Source organism: Drosophila guanche, unplaced genomic scaffold (assembly GCF_900245975.1).
Source record: "Drosophila guanche unplaced genomic scaffold, DGUA_6, whole genome shotgun sequence".
Classification (NCBI taxonomy): Eukaryota; Metazoa; Arthropoda; class Insecta; order Diptera; family Drosophilidae; genus Drosophila; species Drosophila guanche.
In genome coordinates, this window is record NW_022995752.1 from 2,830,466 (window position 1) to 2,856,058 (window position 25,593).

The following is a 25,593-nucleotide window of genomic DNA, read 5'->3' on the forward strand; positions in this document are numbered from 1 at the left end:
AACAAATTTTTAACTTTTCCTAAAAATAAGTCGTAATACTATTACATATGATAGATTCATGGGAAAGTGCCTTGGATAAATGCAGTGAGATGGGAGCCGATTTGGCGAAACTGCAAAGCGTGGACCAGGGAAAGGAACTCCAAGGGCTGCTGATGCCGGAATATTATTATTGGATATGGATAGATCAGAACTCTCAGAAATCGAAAGCAATCTTGGCCCAAGTTGGTGACACAGATATTTCGTTTGCCAGCCATTTTAATCACCTTTATACTGGTCAAAATTGTGCTACACTGCGGAACTTCTCCGAAAATTGGTTGATCTTCGGTCCATGCGAAAGGATGTTTAGATTTATCTATGAGGTGTCTTTAGAGCAGGGCTCGGCACGCACATTATAGAATTAGACAAGGTGGTTTCGTCCCCCTTGCGTTCAATGCGAGCTTGCTTGTCGACGTGAAAGGTTGTGCGCGGTCGAATTTTTTCACAAATATTAACCGTTGTGCGTAGAAAAATTGACTTTTCAGTTTTTGCAGCAAGAAACTAAGAATCTATTTTTCGAATTAAGAGCCTAAGCAAAAAAATAATTTTTTTTTTCAAGTGAAAATTATTAAAATATCTTTCTTGCAATGGGCAACTGTAAGCCCCATGCGATCTAAGGGCCACCACTCTCAATTGTCGTTTTACTCACACTTATCACGAATAACTATTTCACTCGCATTTATTAACAGCAGTTAACAGTAGTTAGGGGCACCGTTTTGCCGACAAGACCCCCTTGTATAGCTACATCATGGCACGCAAACATTCACGCGACATTGGTAACTTTGGTATTGTTGTGATTCGCCTACAAGACACGCCTCCGCAGAGGCATAACACAATAGACAGGATAGGGGACATGCCGAGCCTTCCTTTGGAGAATTAAACTGGATGGAAAACTCAGTAAAAATGGTAGAACGTTGCTTTGGGTCTGTGAAAATTGATCATTTAAGTTGGTCTGAAAATCCCGGCGGTACTGTAAGTGGAGCAAGCCCCTAGCACTCCGTCTGATTCTAAAAATCAGCTTAACATTTTTATAACCGGTACTCGAAGAGTAAATAGGGTAGGTATATTGGCCTTGTTTTCTGATGAATGTATTTTAAAGCTTTCCATGCAGCCCTCGCTGTCTTACATTTCTTACATAATTACCGCCAGTATCTTTTCGTTTTTCGATTTGAAATTCGCGACCATTTTCTCATCTTTCTCTCCTGGCTCTGGCTGGTGAAGCTTTCCAGACTCAACAGGCTAGTTCCTGATGAACTTACACGCTCTTAATCAGTACCGAACATTTGATCTTAGAAGACGAGAGAGGCCGAAAAGCGGCTAGAGCCAGTTGGAAATTATTATGAAACCGATTGCTTCAATTATTTTTGATTACTTAAAGAGCTTTGGGATTTCAGAACTTATAACAGGCTCTGCAGCCATTAGGTTAGGCGTAAGGGAATATGTTTTGAAACATTTACAGATTAACCCCGTCTTAATATAGGACCCAAATCATATAGAACCCATTAAATATCAGTGGACCCTTCCCAACTGTAAGTAATTGAAATATAACAATTATCAAGTAGTTTTTATAGTTTCCTTTTATTTATATGCCATAAATTAGTGTGTTGTGTGTAATGTTTCATTATAAAATATGTTAATGCAAAGTGTGTCGTCATTCCATGCCATTATCCATAATTTCTCATTGTTACAATACATCTCCTATGTAATCCAAATGATTGATTGATTGATCTTAGCTCCTTTCATAAATAGTTTTTTATAATTTTTCGTTTTTCTTAAAGCGTTCTTTAAATATTTACCGCTATCTTCTTCCTATCCTCAGTCGTTAGGGGCTATTTTATTATTTCTTGTATTCTTTAGTTTCTGTTTTGTTTGATTTTTATTTTTTATCAAAATATATCAAATGCTAACTTATGTTTTAAAGCTTTCTATTTAGTTATTGTATTACAATTCTGTTAATTTCCATTACGTTTTCTTTTCCTGGTCTTTTCGTTTGAATTAGGTGATCAATATATAAAAAAAAAAATTTGGCAGCTGCTTCTGGAGTCAATTGAAAATGCAATTTTATACGAGTATATTTGATTTGATTTTTGTCTGCTTGTCCGTCCGCCTTTAAATTTACGAGTATGTATGTGAATATGAAATTTATCTAGTTGTCAAATCTAAGCACTAGCCCACATTAAAATTCCTTTAGTTAGTTTCTCTCTTTACTCTTTAGCTCTCGTATGAGTTTATGTTTGATTTAAAAAAACACTTTTTTTGATTGGTCAAAGATGTGCCTGAGGGCTTGTTCCTTATCCATTGCTGTGCTGTGTACGCGCTCAACAACAATGTAGATATCGATTGGGTCACATACAGCTTAAGGTTTAAACTTAAAAACAACATAAAAAAACCTTTAATGAATGCATCTTAATATATTTAGAGTTCTTACGTCCATTTTAAAATATATTCAGCAAGTTTCGAACACCAGCAAACATGTGTGCCTTTATGCAACACTGTTTTGGTAGTACAACTAGGAATCTCAAAAAAGATCGGTTTACGATTTCAAGTTTATAAAAAATGATAGTTCAGAAAATGTTAAAAACAAAGCAAAAACTATTCAGAAATTTGTGAACTCAGAAAATTATATGTGCCACTACTCAACAATGTTTTTCGAGTACTATTAGGATTATCGGAACAGATAGGCTTAAGATTTCAAGTTTAAAAATAAAATTGGAATTTATCAAAATTAAAATCAAACATTATTGTACAGCATTTCTATAATATTTTAAGCTTTTCATTTCATAGCGAACTGTTACCAGTAAATGGTTTTTCATGAAGACAACCAGTAAGTATGTTATTTAGTGTTACTACATCTTTAGGACTTACATTGGTAGAGTATTTACCTCTATCGGACAACTCAATCAAGTCGCGTACACAACAGACTTTTCAACTTGTACTGTAGATATATCCCTAGTTTTGTGGCATACGACTTTTTTTTTAAGTTAAAAGCAAAGCCAAATGTAGAGTATTTACAGAGTGTATAATGTATGGATCGAAAAGGAGACATGTCATAAACTGACAATGCAATCGAGTTTATTATCTTTTAAAAATATATAGTAGATATATATGTATATATATAAATTAAACGTTTAATCGTATAATAATTAACTTATCTACAACTCGCTCAAAGTTGCTTAAAGAAGAAAAACTCTTACGCGTCACAAGAAAATAATATATTAAGAGATGAAAACATTTGAGAAACAAACAAAAATCACAAATAATACAAATAAAAACCAAAATGTAATTAACTTTTCATTGAAACGTAACGCCTACAAAAAAGATTGGGGAGGACGAGAGCGAGAATAAAATGCATTAACAATTTGCATCAGCTTTTGTGAGGGGTATTAAGGGGGGGGTGGTCTTTTAGTTCAACTTCAACTCTTTCTCGCTTTCTGCCTTCTTTATGCTCTGCCTTATCCAAAACAAAATTGAATTTTGCATAAGATTTCAGGGCGCAAGGCGTTGTCATTATTGTTTTGTATATATTATTTTTGTCAGCCAAATCTCTCCGCTCCCCAGGCGGCATTTATATAGTTTGGTATCTGAAAGTGTCTTTGGGGTTTGCCGCTGGCGCCAGTTATTTGAGAGTGAGCGACAATATTCAATGCTTAAGACGTACATGTTTTAGAAAACTAAATAAAATATATAGCAAGCATATAGATAAATCGCTGCCGGATCCATTATATATATATGTGATTATATAAATATAGTAGAAGGGTTGTGTATAGCTGTCTGTCTCATTATTTCGATGTTATTTAGTTGGTAGTTTTTGTTGTTTTGTTGTTTTTTTGTTGCCTTAAGTTCTACTGGTTTTGTGAACGAGATTCAAACATCGCTGTCACATCGCGTATTGAGAATTGTGGTGAGATCTTTTCTCTGTTGCTGCAAAATGATTGAAAAATGTAGCACGTTAATAATAAAAATATATTGAAGCCCATTTTGATACTCACTTGGCGCTTGCATTGCTCTCGGCTGCCAACGAATTCCTTTGTGGCATGCGCTCTCGTGGCAGTGGCTGTGGCGGTGGGCCACGCACCACACCAGACGATGATGCTATCGGTGCTGTAGCTGAAATAGTTGCCTTGTGGCTGCCATACTTCTGGGCAGCCGTTTTGACACTCAGCAGCGTTGTGCCACCTCCACTTCCATTATTGGTATCACAATTTTGATTTTTCTCATCGGAAATGCTACGCACACGCTGCTGTCCATGTTGTCCAAGCTGTACCTGCTGCTGCTGCTGTCCATTTCTGTCCTGCGCCACATAATCGCCGGGCACTGTGTGTAGTGTGCTCTCAGAGCCACCGCCTGGTACACGCGATAGCTGCTTCAGATTCATGTCCATATCCTTTTGCAATGAGTGCATATCGCCGCGTGACTTGGATTTTATGCGCAACGACTCTGTGGCGGGGAAATTGCTGTCGTCCGTGGAGTTTAGTTCCGTTTTGGAGCGCGACTTTAACGTATCGCCATGGTATTTTTGTGTCAACTGCTGCCGTCGCTCCTCTTTGATCTTCTCGATGCGTTCGCGATCGAGTATCACGCCAGTGACCACACTCTTTCGGCCGACAGGTGGAAGAAACGGCGTAATAGCCGCTGTTGTTGCCTGCTCTTTGGGAACATTGTTCTGTATGAGCGAAATGCGATTCTCTGTTGTGGGAGTGATGGCTATCGGTTCGGATTCCACGACACCGCCACGCTTCTGACAAATCTCCTCGGTGATGCTCATGCCCGGCAGCCGTTTGGGTGGATTCAATGTCTTGGGACGCGTAAAATCGAAGCTCTTGCGGCGGTTGTTCATCTCTGGCAACTCAGGCAGCTTGCTCAGCGATAAGTCCTGCAGCTGTTTGCCCCCAAACTCACGCACAAACGCATTCTCGTCCAGCGAACGAGTAATCTTCTGTGCATTGTTCAGCTTCTTGAGCGGCACAGGTGCGGGCATGGCCTTGGGCATGGACAGCGGAACACTTAATTCATTTGGCTTCTTCATGGAGCCACCGCGCACCGAAAAGTCAAAGCTGGGCAGCTGTTCGACGGGTGAACTCTCGAATTTATTGGCCAACTCTTTGACACTGAACGATGGGGATTTGCTGACTGAGACGGACAGTGTTAGCGGTGCCAGCTGGAGTTCTGTGTGCAGTTCGTGTTCCTGCTCCTGCTCCTGCTCCATGTTGTCGGGCAAACTGTCGAGGCTATCCAATTCGATTCGATCACTGTTGATGTTGCTGATGGATTTTGAGTCTGGCTCTAGATTGAGTTTCATTTCCTCGCCACGTAGATTCTCGTAGACTGTTTTCGGTTTTCGTAGCTCAATGTTTTCGTACAGCAACTGCGATTCATCCTGTTCATCCTCTTCGGGCAGGAGTTCCTGTTGCTCCTCCAAGTGCTGCTGATGCTGTTGCTGTTGCTGTTGCTCCTGCTGCTGTTCCTTTTCCAATTGCAGCAGCTGTTCCGTCATTTCTGCCGCCTTGCTGGCACACACATCGTGCTCTTCCTCCTCGATCTGCTTGAGGCACGGTGGCCGCGTCTCTTGCTCTCGCAGCATCATCTGATTGACCTCCGTCACCGAATTGCGAAAGAGCTTCACCTGCTCGTACACTATATTCTCATCAAAGTTGGTCTCCAGCAGCTTCTGCTGGGGCTTCTCCTTCTCCGGAGACTTGTATGTGATGCTTATGGTTGACTTAATCGGACTCGTGGCAGCCACCAGCTTGTGCAGCCCATTGCTGGGCGTCTGCTCAAAGTCCTCGTAAACCGGCGAGCTCTCCTCTGTAGCCAGAAGCGAGTGCATGCTGAGATGCCGCTGCAAATGCTGGTAGCCGTACTCGCTTGGCGTGACCGACTGACTAGTGTTGTCCGTGAAATTGGAATTGTTGGGCGAGGCAGCGGCCTGCAGTTGATCCTTCACTGGCAATGTGGCCGCACGATTTGTGGGCTGCGGCAGACGTGGCTGCAGCGGTTGCAAATCCAAAGATAACTCTCGCTTCAGGGCATTCATATCACGCGGTTCCATCTCCTGCAGATTGTTAAACTAAAAGAGGAAACGTTAGGGATCGATATAAGTCTTCTTTGATTCACTTACATGCTGTCCCAGACTCTCATGCGAGCTGCCGCCTCCCATTAGCAGCTGCTGCTGCATATTCGAGGACACCCCCGAAATGCCCGACATGGCAGAGGTGCGCATCAGTGGCTCCATGTCGTATTGCGGTGTGGTCACAGCCGAACTGTTCTCGGAGCTTTCCTCTGTGTCGCACAGCAGCAGGCTGTAGCGTGGACTCCGTTGTGGCGTTGTGGGTGTAGCCACGGACAGCTTGCCCTGCGAATCGGTGACATCTGGCGGCAGCTCCACTCGCGGCTTGGTGCGCATGGGTACCGTGTTGTTGCTGCTGCTGGCGCTGGAAGAGATTACAGATAACATTAAGGAACCGCTTTTGATGCTTGATTTACTCACTGCACTGCTGCACGGGGCAGTGGCTGCTCTGGCTTGCCGCCTTGTTGCATGAACGTGCCCTGATAGCTGAATCTCTCCTTGGCCGCCTGCTGCTCCTTGCGCTTGGCGCCCAACTGCACTGAGGGATAGCTATAACGCGCCGAGGCAGGCGACGTGGCTCCTGGCACATGCGCACGGGCGGGCTTTGGTGGCGGATGCACTTCCACGCTGGCAAACTGCTGCTGCACCGTCGGCGCATGCTCGGGCGTGCCGCAATCAATGAATTGTATATCGCACAGCTGATCCTCCAGCTTGTAGCGCTTGCAGCAGTTCTCCGCACCCGCTGGCTCATGGCCACAATGGTGCTGCGTGCCTGCAGCTGAAGCCGCCGCCATAACCGTTGCTGGCAATGGAAGAGGCAAAGTCTTGGCTGACGAGGGAGACAATAGATTGAGACGCGGCTGCTTCTTGGGACTCGGATTCACGCTGTTTGTCTGACTGGAAAACTCCTCGGGACGGGCGCGCATAATTCTGCGAGTGGCACAGCCCGAGGCCGGGGGCACATTCTCTTTGCCCACACGCGGGGAACTCACCAGCGATTCGCTCTCGGAGAAGATGCGCATCTCTGGCTCCTCGCGATCGAAATTGAGTCCCAGCTCCGAGAGCTCCCGCGAGGGACAGGTGGTCATGTGCCCGCGCTGTGGCGATTGCAACAGATCAAAGTACGAGTCGTGGGAGACGCTGCGAGAGTGACCCACCGTCCGCAGGCTGTCTATGGAATTGGAGCGTATGCACAGCTCCATGGGCTTGGGCTCGCGCTCGTGTGTCGTCTCCAGCAGTTCTATGGACTTGGGTTTGTCGTGCTTCGACAGCTCTTTGCTGGCATGCGCATGCGAGGCCTGCACAAAGCTGACGCGTGACGACACGGGATCCAACTTTCCGCCAGCCGTTTCGTGGATGATCTTGTGGCTGGGATCGACATTGCCCTGACGCTGACTGCGCGTGAATATCGACTTCCAGGAGGGTGTCTTGTCCGGTTTGCGCTTCTGCCAGCTGCGTGGCGCCGACAGCACTGTGTGGTACTTGTCTGGGAGACTCGAGGGACCTCCGCCCACCTCTATATAGGAGCCTATATTGGTGGCCGCATTCCCAGCGGAAGCACCGTTAGTGGTGCAGCTGTTGCTGCCGCTCGCCAGCATGCTAATGGGCAGGGAATGCTTCAGATCACCCCCCTCGATGCGTGAGTGCCGCTCCTGGGCCTCCTCCAGGCTGATGAGCTTTGCTCCGCCCGTGCTCAGACTCTTGGGTCGCTCGACCATGCCTAAAGATTGATCCTGTTCTCGTTGCTCCACCAACAAGCTCTCGCAGTCGGTGAGGGACTCCAGGCGCAACTCACCACCGCTAGGATTCACAGCCACTGCCACGGGCATCACACTGTGACGCTGATCCTCCAAAGCATCGAATATGTTATGGCAATTCCGTATCAGGTACTCGGTGACCACCGCCTGGACACCAACGCCACGCAGCGCAGCCACTCCACCAGACTCGAGGGCGGGCGAACGCAGCAAATTGGGCGCCCAAACAATGGCCAAATTCTTGTCCGTCATGCCAGTGCGTTCGTGATGCTGTGACACCTTGTACAAATGTTCAGCGAGATACTTAAGGGTTCTACACGGGAGAAAAGAGAGGGATTAATATTTGATAATTATTTCTGAAAGTTGCTCTTGCGACTCCCACCTGTAGTGTGGCGGCGGGAGCTTCAGTACCGTCTCCTTCATTAGCCTTAAACGCTCATCAGCTTCGTCAGCCTTCACTTGAATGGCCTCCACAAAATTGTCATACAGCTGGTACGTGCACAAGGGATTGGGCAGCTCACGGAAGTACATTTTCAGCAGCGAACTGACGGCATGTATGTCCTGCTTCATCTCTGGGTTGCCCAGATCTGGCACGCGTTCCTCGTCGAATGCGCGTCGCAAACGCTGTATGTTCGAGGTAATGCCCGACAGTCGATAGATGCCATCGATGACGCCATAATTCTCTATGAATTCCGCACAGGAACGCAGCACCATGGGTATATCCTGGCCGCTGTTCAGCAAATGTTCCGACAAATCGCAATTGAAGACGCGTTCGCGGTAAATGCCGCTCTGTTTGAGGCGTCGCCGCGATGGACGCGATAGTATAAACGATCGAAAGAAGGCTATCAGCTTGCCATGTTTCCGCAGCACGGGCTTGGTGGGTGAGGCATCCAGATGGCCCACCAGTGGCGCTGGCATGGGGAAATTCCTCGGCACCTTATCCCCAATGGTGGCCACACACGACTGCGGAAAGAAACCCACCTCGTAGAGGGACTTTTGCAGATGTGACTTCTTGCCACGCCACCAGATCGATTCAGCGGGACTGGGCATATCGATCACCGATATCATATCGCCCACCTCGATGTTTATTTCGTCCGGGGCCTGCGCCTGGTAGCGCCGCACGCCATAGGCTGCACCCACCGCCGGTGTGTTGATTGTTCGCTGCGTCTCCCCGTCGGCCAGGGGCAGGCGTCGACCCTTGTTGTCCAGCTGCAGCCAGGTTAGAATGGTGCCGCAGGTAAGCGAATCGGAGGCGATCTTCGAGAAGCGCTCCAAGTACTTGCCCACCGCATACTCCACATCCGTTTCACTCGGCAGCTCCTCGGCCAGCTCGGCCATGTTCCTCAGCCCACTGATCTTGCGATCGTAGACACAACGATGCAGCATTTCGTCGAGCAGTTGCATATTCTCGAAGGATCTTTTGATCAGAAAGGGCTCACAGCGCTGCGGACACACGCGTATGATGAACCAACAGCTCTCGGGCGAGAAGCTCCTCAGCGAACTGTGCGGCAGATCACCGCCAATCGATTGGGAGGCTATACTGCTGCTCATATGCTCGGATTTATCATCCAACAGTTGCACCGACAGGGGTCCCAGTTGCACGCGTTCGTAATGAAAATGTGCGCACTCCTCCAGCTTGGGAAAGCGACAGGATTTCTGGGAAAACACACAAAAAACAAAATCAAGTTGATTTCTGATGGAAAACTCAGGTGTAGACTTACAGATGTTGTCAACGGTTGCACAGCCATATGCTGACGACTGGGCTTTGGTGGCGGTGGCCCCATGGGCACGCCCAAGCCCAGTCCCAGTCCCAGTCCGAGTCCCAGCGGTGGACTGCAGCTGGAGGATGCCTCTGTTGAGGCATTGCTGATTTGTGATGTGTTCATGGAAGCAAATATTTCCTGGTAGCTCAAACCGGGCAGACTATCCGCTGGCATTATTTTGAAATTTAACTGTGCGCTAATTGCCGCCGCTGGGGCATCCATTTCGAATTGCAGCGGTGCATGGGCCTCCTTTGTGGTGGTGGTGGCATGGTGGCAGGCAGCCACAGCGCCACTTCCATCGGTTGTGGCCAGTGCATGGGAATGCAATTGTGAGGCCAAGGAAGTGCTCACCTTCTCGGACATTTTACAGTCACTTTTGGTACTCTACGCAGGCAGCAGTTGCAACATCTGAAAGAGCAACAAATAATGCAGATTTTAGTGATATTTGACAGTTATTTGTACACTTTTGTAGACCTTCAAAAGTCGTCGATTTCGCCACTTGTACTCCCAGCAATAAGCAAACAACAATGGCGGGAGTTTTCAATTATTATTCTGCTTCTCAGGTTGCCTTTCATTTTCATTTGCATAAATGCAGTTCAGTGTGCAGTTTACAGTGTGTACTCTGCAGTGCGTTTAAAAAGTATCTGACCCTGTACATGGCAATTGCCGCAAAATTACACGGTTCTAAGCAACACAAAGCCAACAGAAGTGCTTAAAAGTCTTAGAAAATGTAAGCAAAAACCTCACAGCTCGCACACAAACTACTTCCAGCCAATTCCCACAGTAAAGCCACACAGTAAAACCCCAAATTAAAGGCATTTGTATGGCAGGTACAGACGTTTACCCTCCTCCGAGGCATCGTTTAAGCATTCAATGCTCGTTTAAAGCATCGTTTTGTTTTCGGTAGACCTCCGAAAACCGCGTTTACTTTCTAATGGCACGAACGATCTGTTTCTGTTTCTTTTATCAATTAACCCAGAACCCATCCCCCCAAAGCCCCAAGCCCCGCTACCTGCCTGCCTGCCCTCTCCTAATATACGTTCTACTTTTTCTTTGGCTGCAAGAGAGAGAGGGGCTTGGCTGCCACACTCTCTCTTCCTGTAATCCCCACTCACTACAGTTTCCCACTCTGTCTCTCCCTCCCTTTCTTTCTCTGTGCTGCTCTGTGCCACATGCAAGAATAAGGTCAGTGGCTCAGACATCCTTTGTGGCATGGATATATGGCTGTGGCACATGTAACTAAGCACTCGAATGTCGAGTATCGCTTTGTCGCGTATCTCTAGCTATAAGTATATACAATAAATATTTATTAAGTCCAAACCAGTTGGGGGGTTGGGAAATGGTTATCGAATGCGAAATTAATGCACGCAGGAGGATGTGAATCTTTGGATGACTCTTGCTTTGGTTTCTGGTGAGTATAATGGTTAAGAGAATCAGAATAATTGGTGTATTTTGAATAGAGTTCCACATGGGAGTGAGTAGAGCCCATATTGGACCTGGTTCTATGGAAATTGTTGTTTTCAATTTACAAGTATTCAAACAACGCTTTAAAAAATGTATTCTTGCTGCTTTTAGGAGTATGGGAAGTATATCAACCTAACTATTTCATAATTACCTATAGAAAACCCTAGAAAAACCTGTACAAAAAATCCAAATTTATATGAGAAAGCAAAGAAACTTCGTGCCAGGGTATCCAGCATTTTCTGACACTCAAAGGAAATTAGTTTTTCCTTTCTAGTTGTTTTTGATGATCATCATCTGGGGTTGTTGGTGTTGTATGGGGTATGCCTAGCGGTAGTTCTGATTTACAGGCGACACGAAATGCAATCGCCGCCAGGCTTTGGAGCATTTAAACTTTCATAAATTAAACAGACAGACGGGCCTGGATGTAGTGGATAGACAAGGGGCAAATAGAGAGTGGGGTAAACAGAGGAGTGGGCTAAACAGAAACAGAGAGCGAGAGCGAGAGAGAGCGAGAGCGAGAGACAAGAGACAGTGGTCCACGGGATGTGGCAGACGCGACAGACGACGAGACACCAACTTTTGCCAGGCAACAAAAATCATAGAGCGACACGGATAAACGTGTTTTTCAACTCTCATAGGAGCGAAGTACCCCACCGCCAGCCCCGCTGGCTATGGGAAGAGAGCGAAAGAGAGACCATGCTCTGGGGGCCGTTCATCAAATGCAGCATCAGCAGGCAGGCAGGCGGGAGCATCAGGCAGCTCCCCAAAGCGCAACAAAACTATTAAAGAAAATGTTAACGCTAACGGTTTCAAAATGCAGCCACATAAACAAACGACAGACACAAAACAAGAAACAATCAAAAAATCAACAAAAAAAAGAAGGAGAAGAGCAGAGAAAATAAATGACAGCAACACAAAAAGATAATCATTAAGTGTGCATATAAAATTGGATTTAAACAAACGGCAACGACCTGCCAGGGAAAAATATATAGACAACAAAAATAATACAACCAGAGATTGTCCCTCGAGATGTTGCCATGCGACTAGGCGATACCCATTAGAGGGTTTGCTGTCATTGGAAGTACGTACATAAAAAGTGAATTAAATTGAATTATATATGGGAAATGCATGATTAAAATTTAAGGATCTTAAGTAAACATTATTACCAGAACTTGCTTACAGTATTTCACACTGTAATTAAAATCCGATTATGAGTACTTCTGGTGTACAGGTGGAAAATATTCTTTTTTAAAAATGCTACAATTCAGAATATTTGAAACTCTATTCAGACTGCAAGAACAATGCAAGTTATTACACTCACCAAAGTCTTAACATCACTGATCATGAATTGATTGTCTCTTTTTATATGTTATAAATCCAATAACTTCTGTCAGCAATGCACGTCTCTTGAAACCCAATATACCTTCCACATATCCTATAATTATGAAGTGGCAACGACCTGAGGGGTGGGGTGTAAAACAAAAGATATATCCATAGAAATGGCTGTTCTGTTGTAATCCGTTAGGTTACCCAGCACATGAATGAATACATGAATCAAAGAATGAGTTAATGAGTGTGCGATAATAAACAAATCAGAATTTCTGTTCTTTCCCCCCCATTCCCATGTTATTCTTTCAACGCATTTCCACAGCTTTTCTATTGTTCTTTTGGCGGTGGGACATCTCTAGAGAATAAAGTTATGTGATTTTTATGTATTTTATTAATTTTTACGGGCGATAAAAATAACTAAGAAAATGTTAAGAAGTTTTTTTTATGATTATATTTATTTCATACTAATTGTTGTAAACATTTCCATTGTGGGAAATAAAGTTTGCCAGACCTCTATCACGACAACGAAAAGTAGCGTAAAAATAGCCATCTGAAAATTGAACAGCTCGATTCTGCCTGCATCTGATGATGAACCTATATTTATTTGAAATGTTTCCGGTAATGAAACCTCGAATTTTGGCCTGTTTACCCCGGGTCTGGGCCGAGAAATTCTTCCACCACGTCCTCCCTGCATCGGTAGACCATCTACCAGAATGCCAGAGCCCTTTAGTTCGTTATATTTACTCAATAGCTCAGCAGCCTTAGTTTATTTTTGTAAATTTCAAGCGAAACTTCATTCGTATTTGGTTTGAAACTAAAAATTTGGGTTTCGTTTTATAATCGAAGAAATGGTAGATGATCAGAGCTAACCCGAAATTAGTTCCTTTAAGGACTAAAATGCGTTCCACAGAGAGGAATCTTGTCCATTCACTTATGTGAAATTTTAGCATCGAATTTGTCTATCCTCACAATTTTCCAAATCTCTAGATCTAGTGTAGCTGTTTTTGCTGTAGAAAGTAACAAGCCAACCAACAAAATCAGCAACAAATGTATGAAGCAAACAACAAAAGTTGTTTGGAAATACGTGTATTTTCATCTCTCATAAGAGTTATGCCACAAAAATTACATAAAACACTGCCTGAAGATTATCGCTGCCTGAAAACAAAAAAACAAAAAAACAAAAAAAAAACAAACAAATTATCCAAAAACAAAAACAAGATTTGTTTCTGTGGCAGCTGCTGTGCATATTCAATTTTCTCGATTGCTCGATTGCCCGATTACACTTTTGGGGGCACAAAAGCAAACCTCCATGCCAATGAAGACATTTTCCCAGCCTCGAAGCTACGTTTTTGTGGTACATTTTGCTACGAAGAGCAAGAGAGACCCTCACTTTCTCCAAATCAATTAAACAACATTCAACAGTGTCCAACAGTTGGATCCGATGTCCATAGGGGGGAGGAGGCAAGACATTTCAATCAAGAGACTCAATTAATGCTATGAAATAACTTAATATTGGACAATAGTTAATGATATTTTAATGACTGCGTTTTTAGCTCTACTTTTGCCTAGTTAGCTGCCTTCAGGCAACGTTGTGTTGGTTGGTTGTATTCTGACCCAATTCGTGGAGAAACTGAAAGCTAAAGCCGCAGCACACATTTGACAATGATCTATAAAGAAAAGCAAGACTGGAAATAAATTGTTGGTGCGTGGAAGTCTAACTAGATTCTAGGAGTAGGAAAAACATGCCACATCAAGTGGCATAAACGTGGCTGGTTGTTGCCGTCGGTTGTTGTTGCTTGTGCTAATTTATGGCTTAAAGTGGGTCACTCGTTCACTCGAGAACCGGGGGAGAAGGCACAGTGAGCATTATTTCTAGAGCAAACAATTGCACTTGAATGATGTCGACCATAAAAGACTTACGGCAACTGCAAAATGCATGCATAATGTGTGCTTAAAGCTAGCATTCACATTCGACACTGAATCTGTCTGTCCGTCTGGTCTGCCAGCTAGTCAGTTAAGTCAGCTAGTCAGCTCAGTCTGTTCACTCGACATTCATTCACTCACTCAAACGACAAGTGCCACATAAAGAGGTTGCCTGCTTGCCGGCTTGAATGATGTGCCTCTAAATGAGACGGATGCAACAACGTGGGGAAATTAAATAGATCTTTCGTCTTGCAGCAGCAGCAGCAGCTCGAACTTTTACAGTTTAATTACAGGAATTTCGATGTGTTTATGACAGGAATTTAACATCCTGAATGTGCAGCCAGATTCGTTTGGTTTAATGTAGTGCCAATGGGATCATAAGATCTTAAGGAATTTCAGAGTTTCAGAGCTACAGATTTTTCCAAGCATCAAGCAAGTAGTTTATGGCCTAGATCCATGCAGCATCTGGTTTAAAATCTGATCCTGTCTGGTTTAAATAAATGTTTAAGAGCAGATGTCTAACTGTTTTTAGATCATAAAAAATAACAGTCTAGAGGGATTTTAAGATAGAAATGTCTTGGAAAATTAAGATTTAATCGCGCATAAAATGTCATGGCTAATAAAAACAAAAACATATTTAAATAAATTTCTAAACTTAAAATACACCGAAATTAAACAGAATTAACGTTGATTTAAACAGGAATTTGCTATAACATATTTTAAATGAAGCCCATAAATTCATTTCAATATAAAGAAAAAACAAAATATAAAAATATTTAATTTAAATAAATACATTTACATTTTTATACCTGGTATAGCCCCATAAAGTATATATATTCTTGATCAGCATCAATAGCCGAGTCGATTAAGCCATGTCTGTCTGTCCGTACGTCTGTACGTCTGTCCGTCCGTCTTGTTGAGCGCCTGGATCTCAGAGACCATAAAAGCTAGAGCCACTAAATTTTGCATTCAGACTTCTCGCACGGTTACAAAACAGAGAAACAGTCGAAAACCTCCCAAAACTACAATTTTGAAGATAAGAGAAACTTATTTATTGGTCATTCCGAAGGGAATGACCATATCTATTAGATCACCAAATTGGGATCCGATTGAATCATTATTATAGCGAGAATGAAGAAATTCATTTGCAGTGGCTAAACCCACCCTGTCCCGCAGCTTTTGTTGTTTTTTTCACATTTTTCATTCACACTCTGCTTCTGCATTATGCGGCCTCTGCCGTGTCTCTGCCTTTGCCTCTGCCATGACTCTGCAATGTGTGGCTCTAGGGGAGGGTGGCGAGCTAAAGGAGCATGTTGGCGTGAGAAGTGTTGTAGATGTAGATGACAGATGATACAAAATTGTACAATTTGACAAAAAACCGCTAAGGTACAGATCTAGTACTGAGTACCGGGTATAAAAGTTGTGACGCGTAAGAAGCGACTCACACGTCCCTTCTCGTTGGATGTGAATATGAATACAAAATATATTTAGTTAATATATGAATTGTTTTTAAACCCAGTATTTTCATATTAATATAATATAATTTTCATATATATTAACACGTAACAAAAAAAAATCATTGCATAAATAATACAATTTTAAATGCTTTCTGTCTATGTATATTGTATATTTCATACATATTTCGCAGAAAGCGAGCTACCTTCCTATTTCTAGTGCGAATCATGTTTGGACCCTTTCTGCTTATTAGATGACTCTCTTAAAGACTCATTCGTTGCCACAAATGATTCACATTAAATTGTAGATGAATGTAATAGATATCATGGATATACATATTTATTTATGTATGATATAAACTAATGAGAGAGTGGAGCCTCAAAATGAAAGCAAACAGAATAACACAATAATGACTAATGGCTGAGCATCACAAGTGATTAAGCGACGGGCACCAATTTATGGCTGGTCCTATAAACTATGCGATCTGTCGCCCCATCCCCCACTCTCCACTGACGAAACAAAAATCATGGAACAAATTGCAGCCCAAGGCTAATCCGGTTGCTGTTTTCAGTGCTCCCCGGCCCCCTACGTTCACCATGGCTCTATGACTGTGTTTGCTGTTGTCGTTAATCTGTTGAACAGCATCGTCGTATCAATCTACGCCCCACAGATCGACTGTCGACAGACAGGCCAGACAGCTATCTGGTGGCACTTGTACTTTTGGGTGCCACTGCCCCACTGCCACATGCCACTGTTCACGGCTACTGTTCGGAGTGCGGAGTGCCGATGCTCGATGCGAAATCTGATCGCTTCGGTTTGCTTCGGTTGACTCATCATAAGGCAGGAGATTTGTTTACATTTTGTATTGTATGCAGTGCTTACAGGGTATTTTAAAGGGTGCAAAGAGCAGTCTCTGACAGTCAGAGAGCATCAAAGGGTGCATCTATCTGTGCTGAGTATCCTGTTTTTTTGCCTATTCTCAAGCAGAAAAATGTAATGAACATATTTTTTAGCCAACTAAAATGTTCAACCGATAAACCTAAATGTTCCTATAATTTAACATAATTATATAATCTACCTAAATAACAAAAATCATAATGATTGGATGAGTAGAAAGAACTTACTAGTAGAATGTAGAATGAATGGGTAGAAATGATCATTTTCCAAACCCTAAGAACTACTTTTCTTCAGACATTCCCCTTTTTAATCCCTATTCAATCACTTCCCCCTTTTCTTTGTCTAATAAATCTGAGTGTCGCTCTAATATGAGCTCTCAAACATGTTCTGTCTTGGGTTTTTCCTCGTGCAGACCAATCGATAACCCACACTCTGAAAGGTAAAACCTCTTCTGAATGACTCACAATGAAAAGTATTTGGAACCCGTGCCATACCCCATGACGGGAGGGGGAACTAAAAAGAGAGCAACAAATGCAATTAGTTGTAACTGGCATATTAGTCAACGCTCTGCTCTGCTCTGCTCTTGGCCTCCTCTTGAAGTCCGCCTTGGGGTCTACGATTTCATTATGTCTAACCAACGAACACGGCCTTTAGTTTTATACACGACTCCCATGGACGGGGCGGAGCCCTCGGCGGACAGCTCTTAATTGTTGGGAGCTTTTCGAACTTCCGTTCACACAATTATGCACACACGTAGCCACATACTAGCTACAGCTACAGCCAGCAGACCGGACTTATACAAAATTACAACCTATAAAACAGGTGCCCCATGGAAAAGAGGCTTAGGAAAGAGAGAGAGAAAACTTGCAGCGGATGCATGACATTTGTATACCCTAAGGCCACTGCATAGCGAAATGCATACACTAGGCTACGTTCAAGCACGATTAGGACAGGATATATGCTGATATATACATACACAAGTGCATGCTTAAAGTTCTTTAATGTTACACATTTTATTTCCCTTTTTCTTTTAATTATCGTTAAGTCGATGAGCTGCGTTGTAAAGCTAATCAGCTAATGATGGGTAAGTGGAAAAGGGCCTTGCTAATAAAGTTTTCTTTAGAAAATCCTGGGAAAAACAGTTTGTCTGTTAGATATATCGTTGCAAGATCATTTATCTATTTGTTAAATGTTTCTGAAATCAGATTTGGATATTTTCAGAAAAGATTACAGCTTATCTTTAGAGATCTGTGGAAGCAAAGAAGATTCGTCCCCGCTTGTTATGAAAAACATATTTTAATAACATTTTTTGTAGTGAATATTGCTTTAATTATAAGCAATTATTTGATATTAGTAGGTCAATGTTCCGGATCATGGTCGGATACCAACCCATTGGCTTTGAACACTTAGCTGTAAGTTTTAAAACCCTTCAAAGGGAAAACAAATCCATCTTAATTCATGGCTTGAACACCAATACATACTCTAGAAAACACTTTTTACACCACATATCAAGTCTACCTATTGCAAAATATTTTAATTGGCAAAGTAGTACCTCGTAATATAATCGTGATGAAACTATTTCAAAAATGCCGTAAACTTTCAACCTAACGAGTATCTTCATAAAAAAACTCATTAAGATACATTTGTAAGGGAATTACGTGGAAAAAACAGAAATAGTTCATCGGATAAAACTATGAAAAAAGTAGTGAAAAGCAGAGAAAAAATAGAGAAAATAAATAGAAGAGAAATGTATAAAAAAAAACAAAAAGTTAGAAAAGAAAAGCGAAATCGTTTGGATGTAAATTTTCTACTCTGACAATTTGTTGCAGAATTTCGCTTCCGCTGGGGCCTGCCTCGACCCCCTGCTCTATGGAGAGCTCATGCTGCGATCACCCTGCTCTAAAGAGAGATAGATAATGCCACTATCCCCTGCTCTATAGAGAGCCCCCGATCCCCCTACTCTATAAAGAGTAAGTCCCCCCCTGTTCCACCATGGGAGAGCAAACCATAAAACGTAGCCTCCTAATGTCATTTTAACGTTGACGACAAAACAGGTACACCATAAACCCACACACACGCACACATCCATATGCATAGATACAAATATGCACAAACAGATACACAGATACATAGACCCAACAAAAGTTTGTATATTTTTGTTATGTTTAATGGAAGTGAAAGTTTGATTTTTTGAGAGTAAAAATATAGAAAACACGGGTGGACACAGGCGGCATATCTAAATATTTAGATATTTCGTAGCGCCAGTCAGCCAGCAAGCAGCACATGCCAAATATTTATAAAAAGAAACAACAACAAAAACAAAAAAAAAACAAAAATCGAAAGCTAAAAAGAAAGATGGTGGGGAGGGAGGAGGAACCAAAAGTGTAGAAAAGTTGTACAATAAAAATATTCATATTCAACAAATATGCGAAGCAGCTGCTGCCCCGACTGGAGGAAAGCACCGAAAGCACAGCGCCAAAAATATTTAGAAACAAACGTCAGATATGCAGATACGCAGATACACACACCATAGAGAGACAGACAGAAGCCGGCCGTTTAAACAATTTAATTTAATTATTATTCATTTCTCTACGAAGCAGCAGCAGCAGGCCAGCAGACGTCGACCGGAATATGAGTACCTCGTGCATATAAATTGTTGAAATAAAGTGTTGAATTTCAATAAGAAACAATAACAGCAATAATAATGAAACGAATAACGAACAACGATCGAGGGCAATTGCCACAAGCGTCGAATGAGAGAGTTCAGTTCGATAAACAAATAAAATACACTAAACAATGCATTAAATAAATATTTTTCTTTTTTTATATAAAAACCCCTTTTTTTAGGGTATTGTGATATCTACCATACTTTTGGAGGGCCTTTAAGCGCTATAAATAGATGGGAAGTACGATAGAATTGACAGTCATTCGATATTTTATTTCTATTGGATAATTATGTTTTGTTTTTGTGTAACGATCGATGCAGTCTGAACTAGGAATTTGTGGGAATTCAATTGATCGTTTAGAACTATACGAACTTATAAGGAATTAAGTAAAGCAAATTCTCTACCGTTTTTTTATTATATTACCCATTCTAGATGCATTCTCATTTCCCTTCCAATTCATTGAGAACTTTCCTCTCTGAAGTGTGTGACGGCATGATCTATCTATCGATCTGCAATTTAGTTTATCCCGTAGCTAAGAATTTGGTATTTCAAAGACTCTATCTTTAGAATATCTATTAATACAACAGTTGAAGCAGCAGCAGCAGTAGCAGGCAGTTGACAGTGCGACAGGAATTCCTATAGATTTTCTCTATAAATGGGGCATTGATCAAGTTTGATCACACAAAGAAATTTAAAGAAATTTCACTTTTCACTGATTCAAAAGGTAATCCACTAATTAGGTGGGTTTATCGATCGACTTTTTGATCATAGAAAAGACCATGGAAATATTCAAAAAGAGGGGCATAATTTATAAGATGTTTGTGGCTTATAAATGATCACAAATTTCATTTGTTTTTATTGTAATTATTGCTGATAAAACGGGTCATTAGTTTACTGTATATTTGTTGGTCTCTTGAATTACATTTAAATGATTGATCTTGGAATGAATGAATAATGAACCCCGTGAGAGGCTGATAAGAGACTTTTGTGATCAGCAAAGCATTCAGTGATTGCAGAGGTACATCATTATCATTTCTATAAATAGAAATATGTTATGGAAAAACCTCTAGAAATTTTCCTATGAATGGTAGTGAAACTTCGCACAAAGATTTACTCAAAGTGACACTCAAAGAACTGAGAAGAAAGGTTACTTGTGGAAGTCATAGAACGAGAAGGAAACTTTAAGAAATAAAGTGTAATCTTCCCGAAGCCATGAGAAAATAGATCCCCCTTCCGATATTCAACGGACAATAATTATTCTGTCTGTAGAATTCTGTATTCCAGAGTACTCATAAAATGTAAAGTACCTTCTGAAACCCCTGAATAATCCTGGGTACTTGTTTTTAGCATATCTCGCTATTATCTATTTTCGCAGATAATAATAAAAGTGAAAAGGTTCTTGTTTTCCTTATTTTTCTATTACTCATCCGTGTGACACACAATCTGGAATTGTCATTTTTGTACAACAAATTTTATCATCGAAAACACGTGTATAAATTTACCTCATGAATCATCCAGCGATTTGAATGGAATGTAGAATAATAAGAACTTTCATTTCGCGCAATTATTATTCAAGCGGTATACACCGAGTCGCTCATTCATGTCTCTGTATGATATCTCGTATGTAGATCTCGTAAATTATAAGAATGTGTTTCCTTATAAGGCAGACTAGACGACTCTCCCCGTGAATGGGCCCCCGCAAGTCAATAACAATACAAATTATCAAGATATATGGATTTCAACACACTATAAACAGTCATGTCTATGTTTCAGCTTTTTTATCTGACGATCAAACAAATTTCAAGAACAATCGGATTAAAAATAAGGCAAACATTGCCAAAAATTGGATTGCCTGTTTTGGGAAACCAAAGAGCGATAGAAATTCGTTAGATCTCAAAAGATTTATTAGAATATCTGCCTCAAAAGTGATCCTTTCAAGTGAACGAAGCTTTCTTGCATTTCCTGAATAATGTTTGTACCATTTTTTTTTCTATACTTTCCAATGAAAAATAAAATACAATCCCATTAATGCATTGCCCATTCGATGCAGTCCATCAAGCACGATACATGAATATCCAGCGACCCAAACAGACAGACAGTAGTACATCCAATCCAATCCAACCTTTGAGGGGCATTTTGATGGTTTTTGTTTCATATGAGTTGCCACTAACGACCATAGGAACAACAACAAGAAACCACAACGAAATCATCAGCCCAGTTGTCAGTTTTAATTGAAATCAATTGAGCTCAATTATTTGATATGCGTATATGAAACAAAAACCACCAACAGAAAACCAGGGAACAGAGCAGGGAAGACAAGGGCTCATATTATTAATAACCGAATCTGGGAATACCCTTACGAGATTCTCCACTGATTTGGCAGAACACATATTGATACAATCTTATGCCCAAATGGCAGCATTTTTTATCATAATCGTTAGAAATTGTGGCGTAATTTCCAAGGGAATATCTTGATGTTAGATTATAGCTTTGATTATACTTTTTGTTCTATTTCCAACCCCTTCTTCTCCTCCCAGCAAGCCGCTCCTCATAAGCGTACTACCCTATCCCTAAGTAAGGGTACAACAAATTAGAGCCCCAGCTGAAGTCAGAGAGGCAAAGCCAACAAAAATTCTTAAAGTGTTGTGTGGGTTTGGCATGCGGTGCGTTGCCTCCCCCAGCTCCAACAAGAAAACCCACTGGTACTGTCGGGGGCGCGTCAGTGGCCAAATATGGAGCGAATTTGTAAAGAATTTTTGTTGTAACATTTTTATGTAAGCAAAATATAAAATATACAACTAAAAACAAAATGCGAACATGAGACGGTGGCGTCTGCGGCTTCGTCAGCTTGGTATTCCGATTTGCCTACAAAATAAACAGGTGTAAACAGTCATAAGAGACAACAGGCGAATCGAGAGAGAAACGAAGAGGAGGGAAACGAGAAAGACGAGTGACAAAAGGGGAAAGCAAAAGCGAGAGAAAGAAACGCAAAAGGGGGAAAAGCACCAGTTTTTGCTTTGTTGCTGTTTATTTTTTTGCAATTTCTTTGTTGCTTCTGTGCATTGGATGGTGTAGAAGGGGCGGGGAAGACACTAAACTACAGCATTTTTGTTTAATATTTACAATTATTGGAGCTGTGCGTATAAACTATAATAATGTTTTAACCCTCTCAAGATATATTTAAGTCTATATATGTTTTGGTTTAAACATAAACAAAGCTGGCAACTATCCTGGAGCACAAACATAATTCCAATTGGAACCGTAAGAATAATGTGTCATAAATGCATGTTTCCCATTGTTTGCCATTGTTTAAGCGTTCTCTGAATAATTCCCGCCTTTTTTTAACATTCCAATAATTTGCCATTTTGGGTAGACAATGACATGAATATGATTAGGGGTTCCGCTTAAGCCATAACTGGAATGTGGACTCACATTTCAACCCCCTTTGGCTGCAGTCTAGTGCGTGAAGTGCTGCAACCCCTGCTGTCTAGTGTAGTGCAATGCCGTTTCTAAAACCCAACAAAAACCAGATGCTCCCCTGCCAGGCCATGCAAATGTAACCCTAGAGAAAGGGGTTTTCTTTTTGGGATATTGCGATATTGGGAGATGTGTTATACGATGCCTGACGCTGGGGCAGAGGCAAACACAGAGGGCAGGACAGGCCAGGGGCAGTGGGGCAGATGTGGGTAGTGGGTAAATGTAGTATAATGTGTAATAAGGTTAGGTTCCCTCTGCGACGAGGTAAACGCTCTGGTACCCTGCAGCGGCGGCGGCAGCAACGGCGGCAACGGCTGCAGAGCGGATGTTTAAGTTGAGTGCACAGCTACCGAGGCGCAACGAAATTAATCGAAGCTCAGAAGCTCCCAGACAAGCGGCTCTCTCTCTCTCTCTCTCTCTGGTTATGCTCTTGCACAGCGGCTACCATATACCATATAAATGGATGGATGGATAGCTGGTAGTAGATATATCTGGCCAACTTGACACGTTTTTTTTTTTGCTGCTGCAACAGGCAGCAGTCAACTTTGCTCTCGTCATCGTTGGAGCAAAGCCACCAGTAGCAGGAAAGGCGGGCGAAGGGGGGCTATGAAATGTGCCATAATCGTGCGCAGTCGCAGCGCGAATCTTTTTTTTTCCCAAAGACGTGAGCCACATAATGATAACAGTATGGGTACAATGTAAAATGATGTACATATGTATGTGTGTATATTTATATCAGACATCGTAATAATAAACGAGAAAGCTTGGCCCGGCCTGCACATTCCCGCACCACCATAGAAAACTAAGCGAACAAATGAGTCAACGCGAAGTTAAAATGCTCTCATAGGATAGGAAAGCATAGGATAAATATTGGATAATATTCGGTAATGGATAAGTGCTATAGAAATAAGAGTAATAACATCCGATAGGAATTCAATAAAACTGCGTCAAAGTAAAAATCATTTCCCCCTAGATCGGTTAGCTTTGATCGCATTTCACTAGAGAGGAAATTTACCTTTTATTTAGGGAAATTAATCATGATCTGCGGATTATTTACCCCAATCATTAGTGTCAATTGCTTCCTTTCACCAAATCTCTCTGCAGTGCCAAAAAGGGTATAAGGAAAAAGTAAATGTGGCCAAAAAGCGAGCGAAAAAAATGAAAGGCCAGGCCAGGAGCGACTTTTTTTTGGAAAGTAACGGCAAAGTCAGTCAACAGAGTGGTGCAGAAAGCGGGAATGGGGAATTAGCGAAAGGAGTGGGAAACAAAACAGTGAAAGAGGAACCAAGGCAATGGAAGGAAATATAACAGCACGAGGATAGGGAGGAAGACGCAACTGCAGGAGCCAAAGGGAAGGAGAAAGATATTCAGAAGAAGAAAATCCCTAAGAGGAGGACATTCACCAAGAGAGAGACTAAGTGCAAGCGAGAGGGAAACAGCAGGAGAGTTCAATGTCAACCACAAAACTTTTTTTATGGATGCTTCCGCTTAAATCCGCGGGGATACATGTAATACACATACACGTTACATGTCCTCATGCATGTGTAAAGCACGACCACACCTAAACACTAAAAACAAGAAAATAAATTTCCTTTTTTTCTGTTGACCAAAAACAACAACACGTAAGGCGGCGGCAGACGCAAACATACAAACACACACACTTACAGCGAGTAAGAGAGATACACTGCAAATGGGGTGGAATGACAGACAGACAGAGAAGACAGATAGACGGGACGGACAGTTGGGCGCAAGGCATATGGTGGAGTTGTCTCAGGTGTGTGTGTGTGTGTGCATGCACATGTAAGAGGGGAACGAAGGCAGGGTGACAAAAATCTAGTGTGAAAAACGCTCATACATGATTACAAACACAGAGGCAAACAAGCATATGTACATAAGTATATGTGCATGACTGCCGCCTGATAATGCTTTAAGTTCGACAATATGACGCCGTACGAGGGGAGGGTATTATTATGGCTTGAAATTATTTTAAAAGCAATTACCCTCCATAATACAGTTGAATACAGTATTTTCGCTGAAAATGTTCATACATACCAACTATTCCAATAGCAAAGCGCGAGCATAATGCGTGGGAAACAAAACGATACACTTGAACAATGGGTGAGAAAGGGAGATACAGGATGGATGATGACAGCAGCAGAGCACTGGTCCTCCTTCCACACCACACACACACGCACACTTCAAGTTCCCCTTTCCCAACACTCACACACACCACACTCCACACTTCACTATATTCCCGAATAAAACGGGGGAATAATTTGCTGTTATTTGGCACAAAACACGTCTTGGAAATTGAATGCTGGGAAAAAGTACTAAAACAATGCCACAATTAAAAGACCTCTTCAGGGTCTCTTTGGGAAGTCGTCGCCAAAACGGTGCTAGAGCTATTATTTATTATACTTTTGTTGTTGTTGCTTTTGCTTATGTTGCTGCTTATGCTCTTTTTTTCTGCTGCCGCCGCACAATACACTGACACACATTTTTAAATAGAGAAGAGATACTTTTCTTTCCTCCTCTTCTTCTTTAGCTCTTCAACATATCGTTTTTCTTCGCTTACTCCAGAACCCCTCTGCAGGGGCGGGGGGGCAAAGTGAACAATTTTACACACCTTTCGCTATTTCGAAGGAAACACTGGGCTTGTAATAAGAGTAATATTACAACATTTTTATCAGGCAGGGCCTGTGCAAAGCAAAAAACGGGCAACGCGACAACAAAACGCGCCAACCAGTGTGACTGTGGATTTA

The 25,593-nt window shown here is 42.1% G+C and overlaps 1 protein-coding gene across 1 annotated transcript; it reads right to left on the reverse strand.

Moving 5' to 3' along the window:
- Window positions 1-1,915: 1,915 nt before the first annotated feature.
- Window positions 1,916-25,593, reverse strand: LOC117588210 (GTPase-activating protein CdGAPr). Its single transcript, XM_034279348.1, has 7 exons — window positions 25,458-25,593; window positions 9,579-10,028; window positions 8,240-9,513; window positions 6,524-8,170; window positions 6,155-6,467; window positions 4,026-6,103; window positions 1,916-3,957 (listed from the first exon to the last, which is right to left on the reverse strand). Exons 2-7 carry the CDS (start codon window positions 9,981-9,983, stop codon window positions 3,879-3,881), a joined length of 5,796 nt encoding a protein of 1,931 aa, XP_034135239.1. The 5' UTR covers window positions 9,984-10,028; window positions 25,458-25,593; the 3' UTR covers window positions 1,916-3,878.

Coding starts and splice junctions, on each gene's coding strand:
- LOC117588210 (XM_034279348.1), bottom strand. CDS start 9,983: ATGTCCGAGAAGGTGAGCACTTCCTTGGCCTCACAATTGCATTCCCAT. Junction 9,514..9,578: donor TGCAACCGTTGACAACATCT/GTAAGTCTACAC, acceptor GTGTTTTCCCAG/AAATCCTGTCGCTTTCCCAA. Junction 3,958..4,025: donor GAGAGCAATGCAAGCGCCAA/GTGAGTATCAAA, acceptor ATCATTTTGCAG/CAACAGAGAAAAGATCTCAC.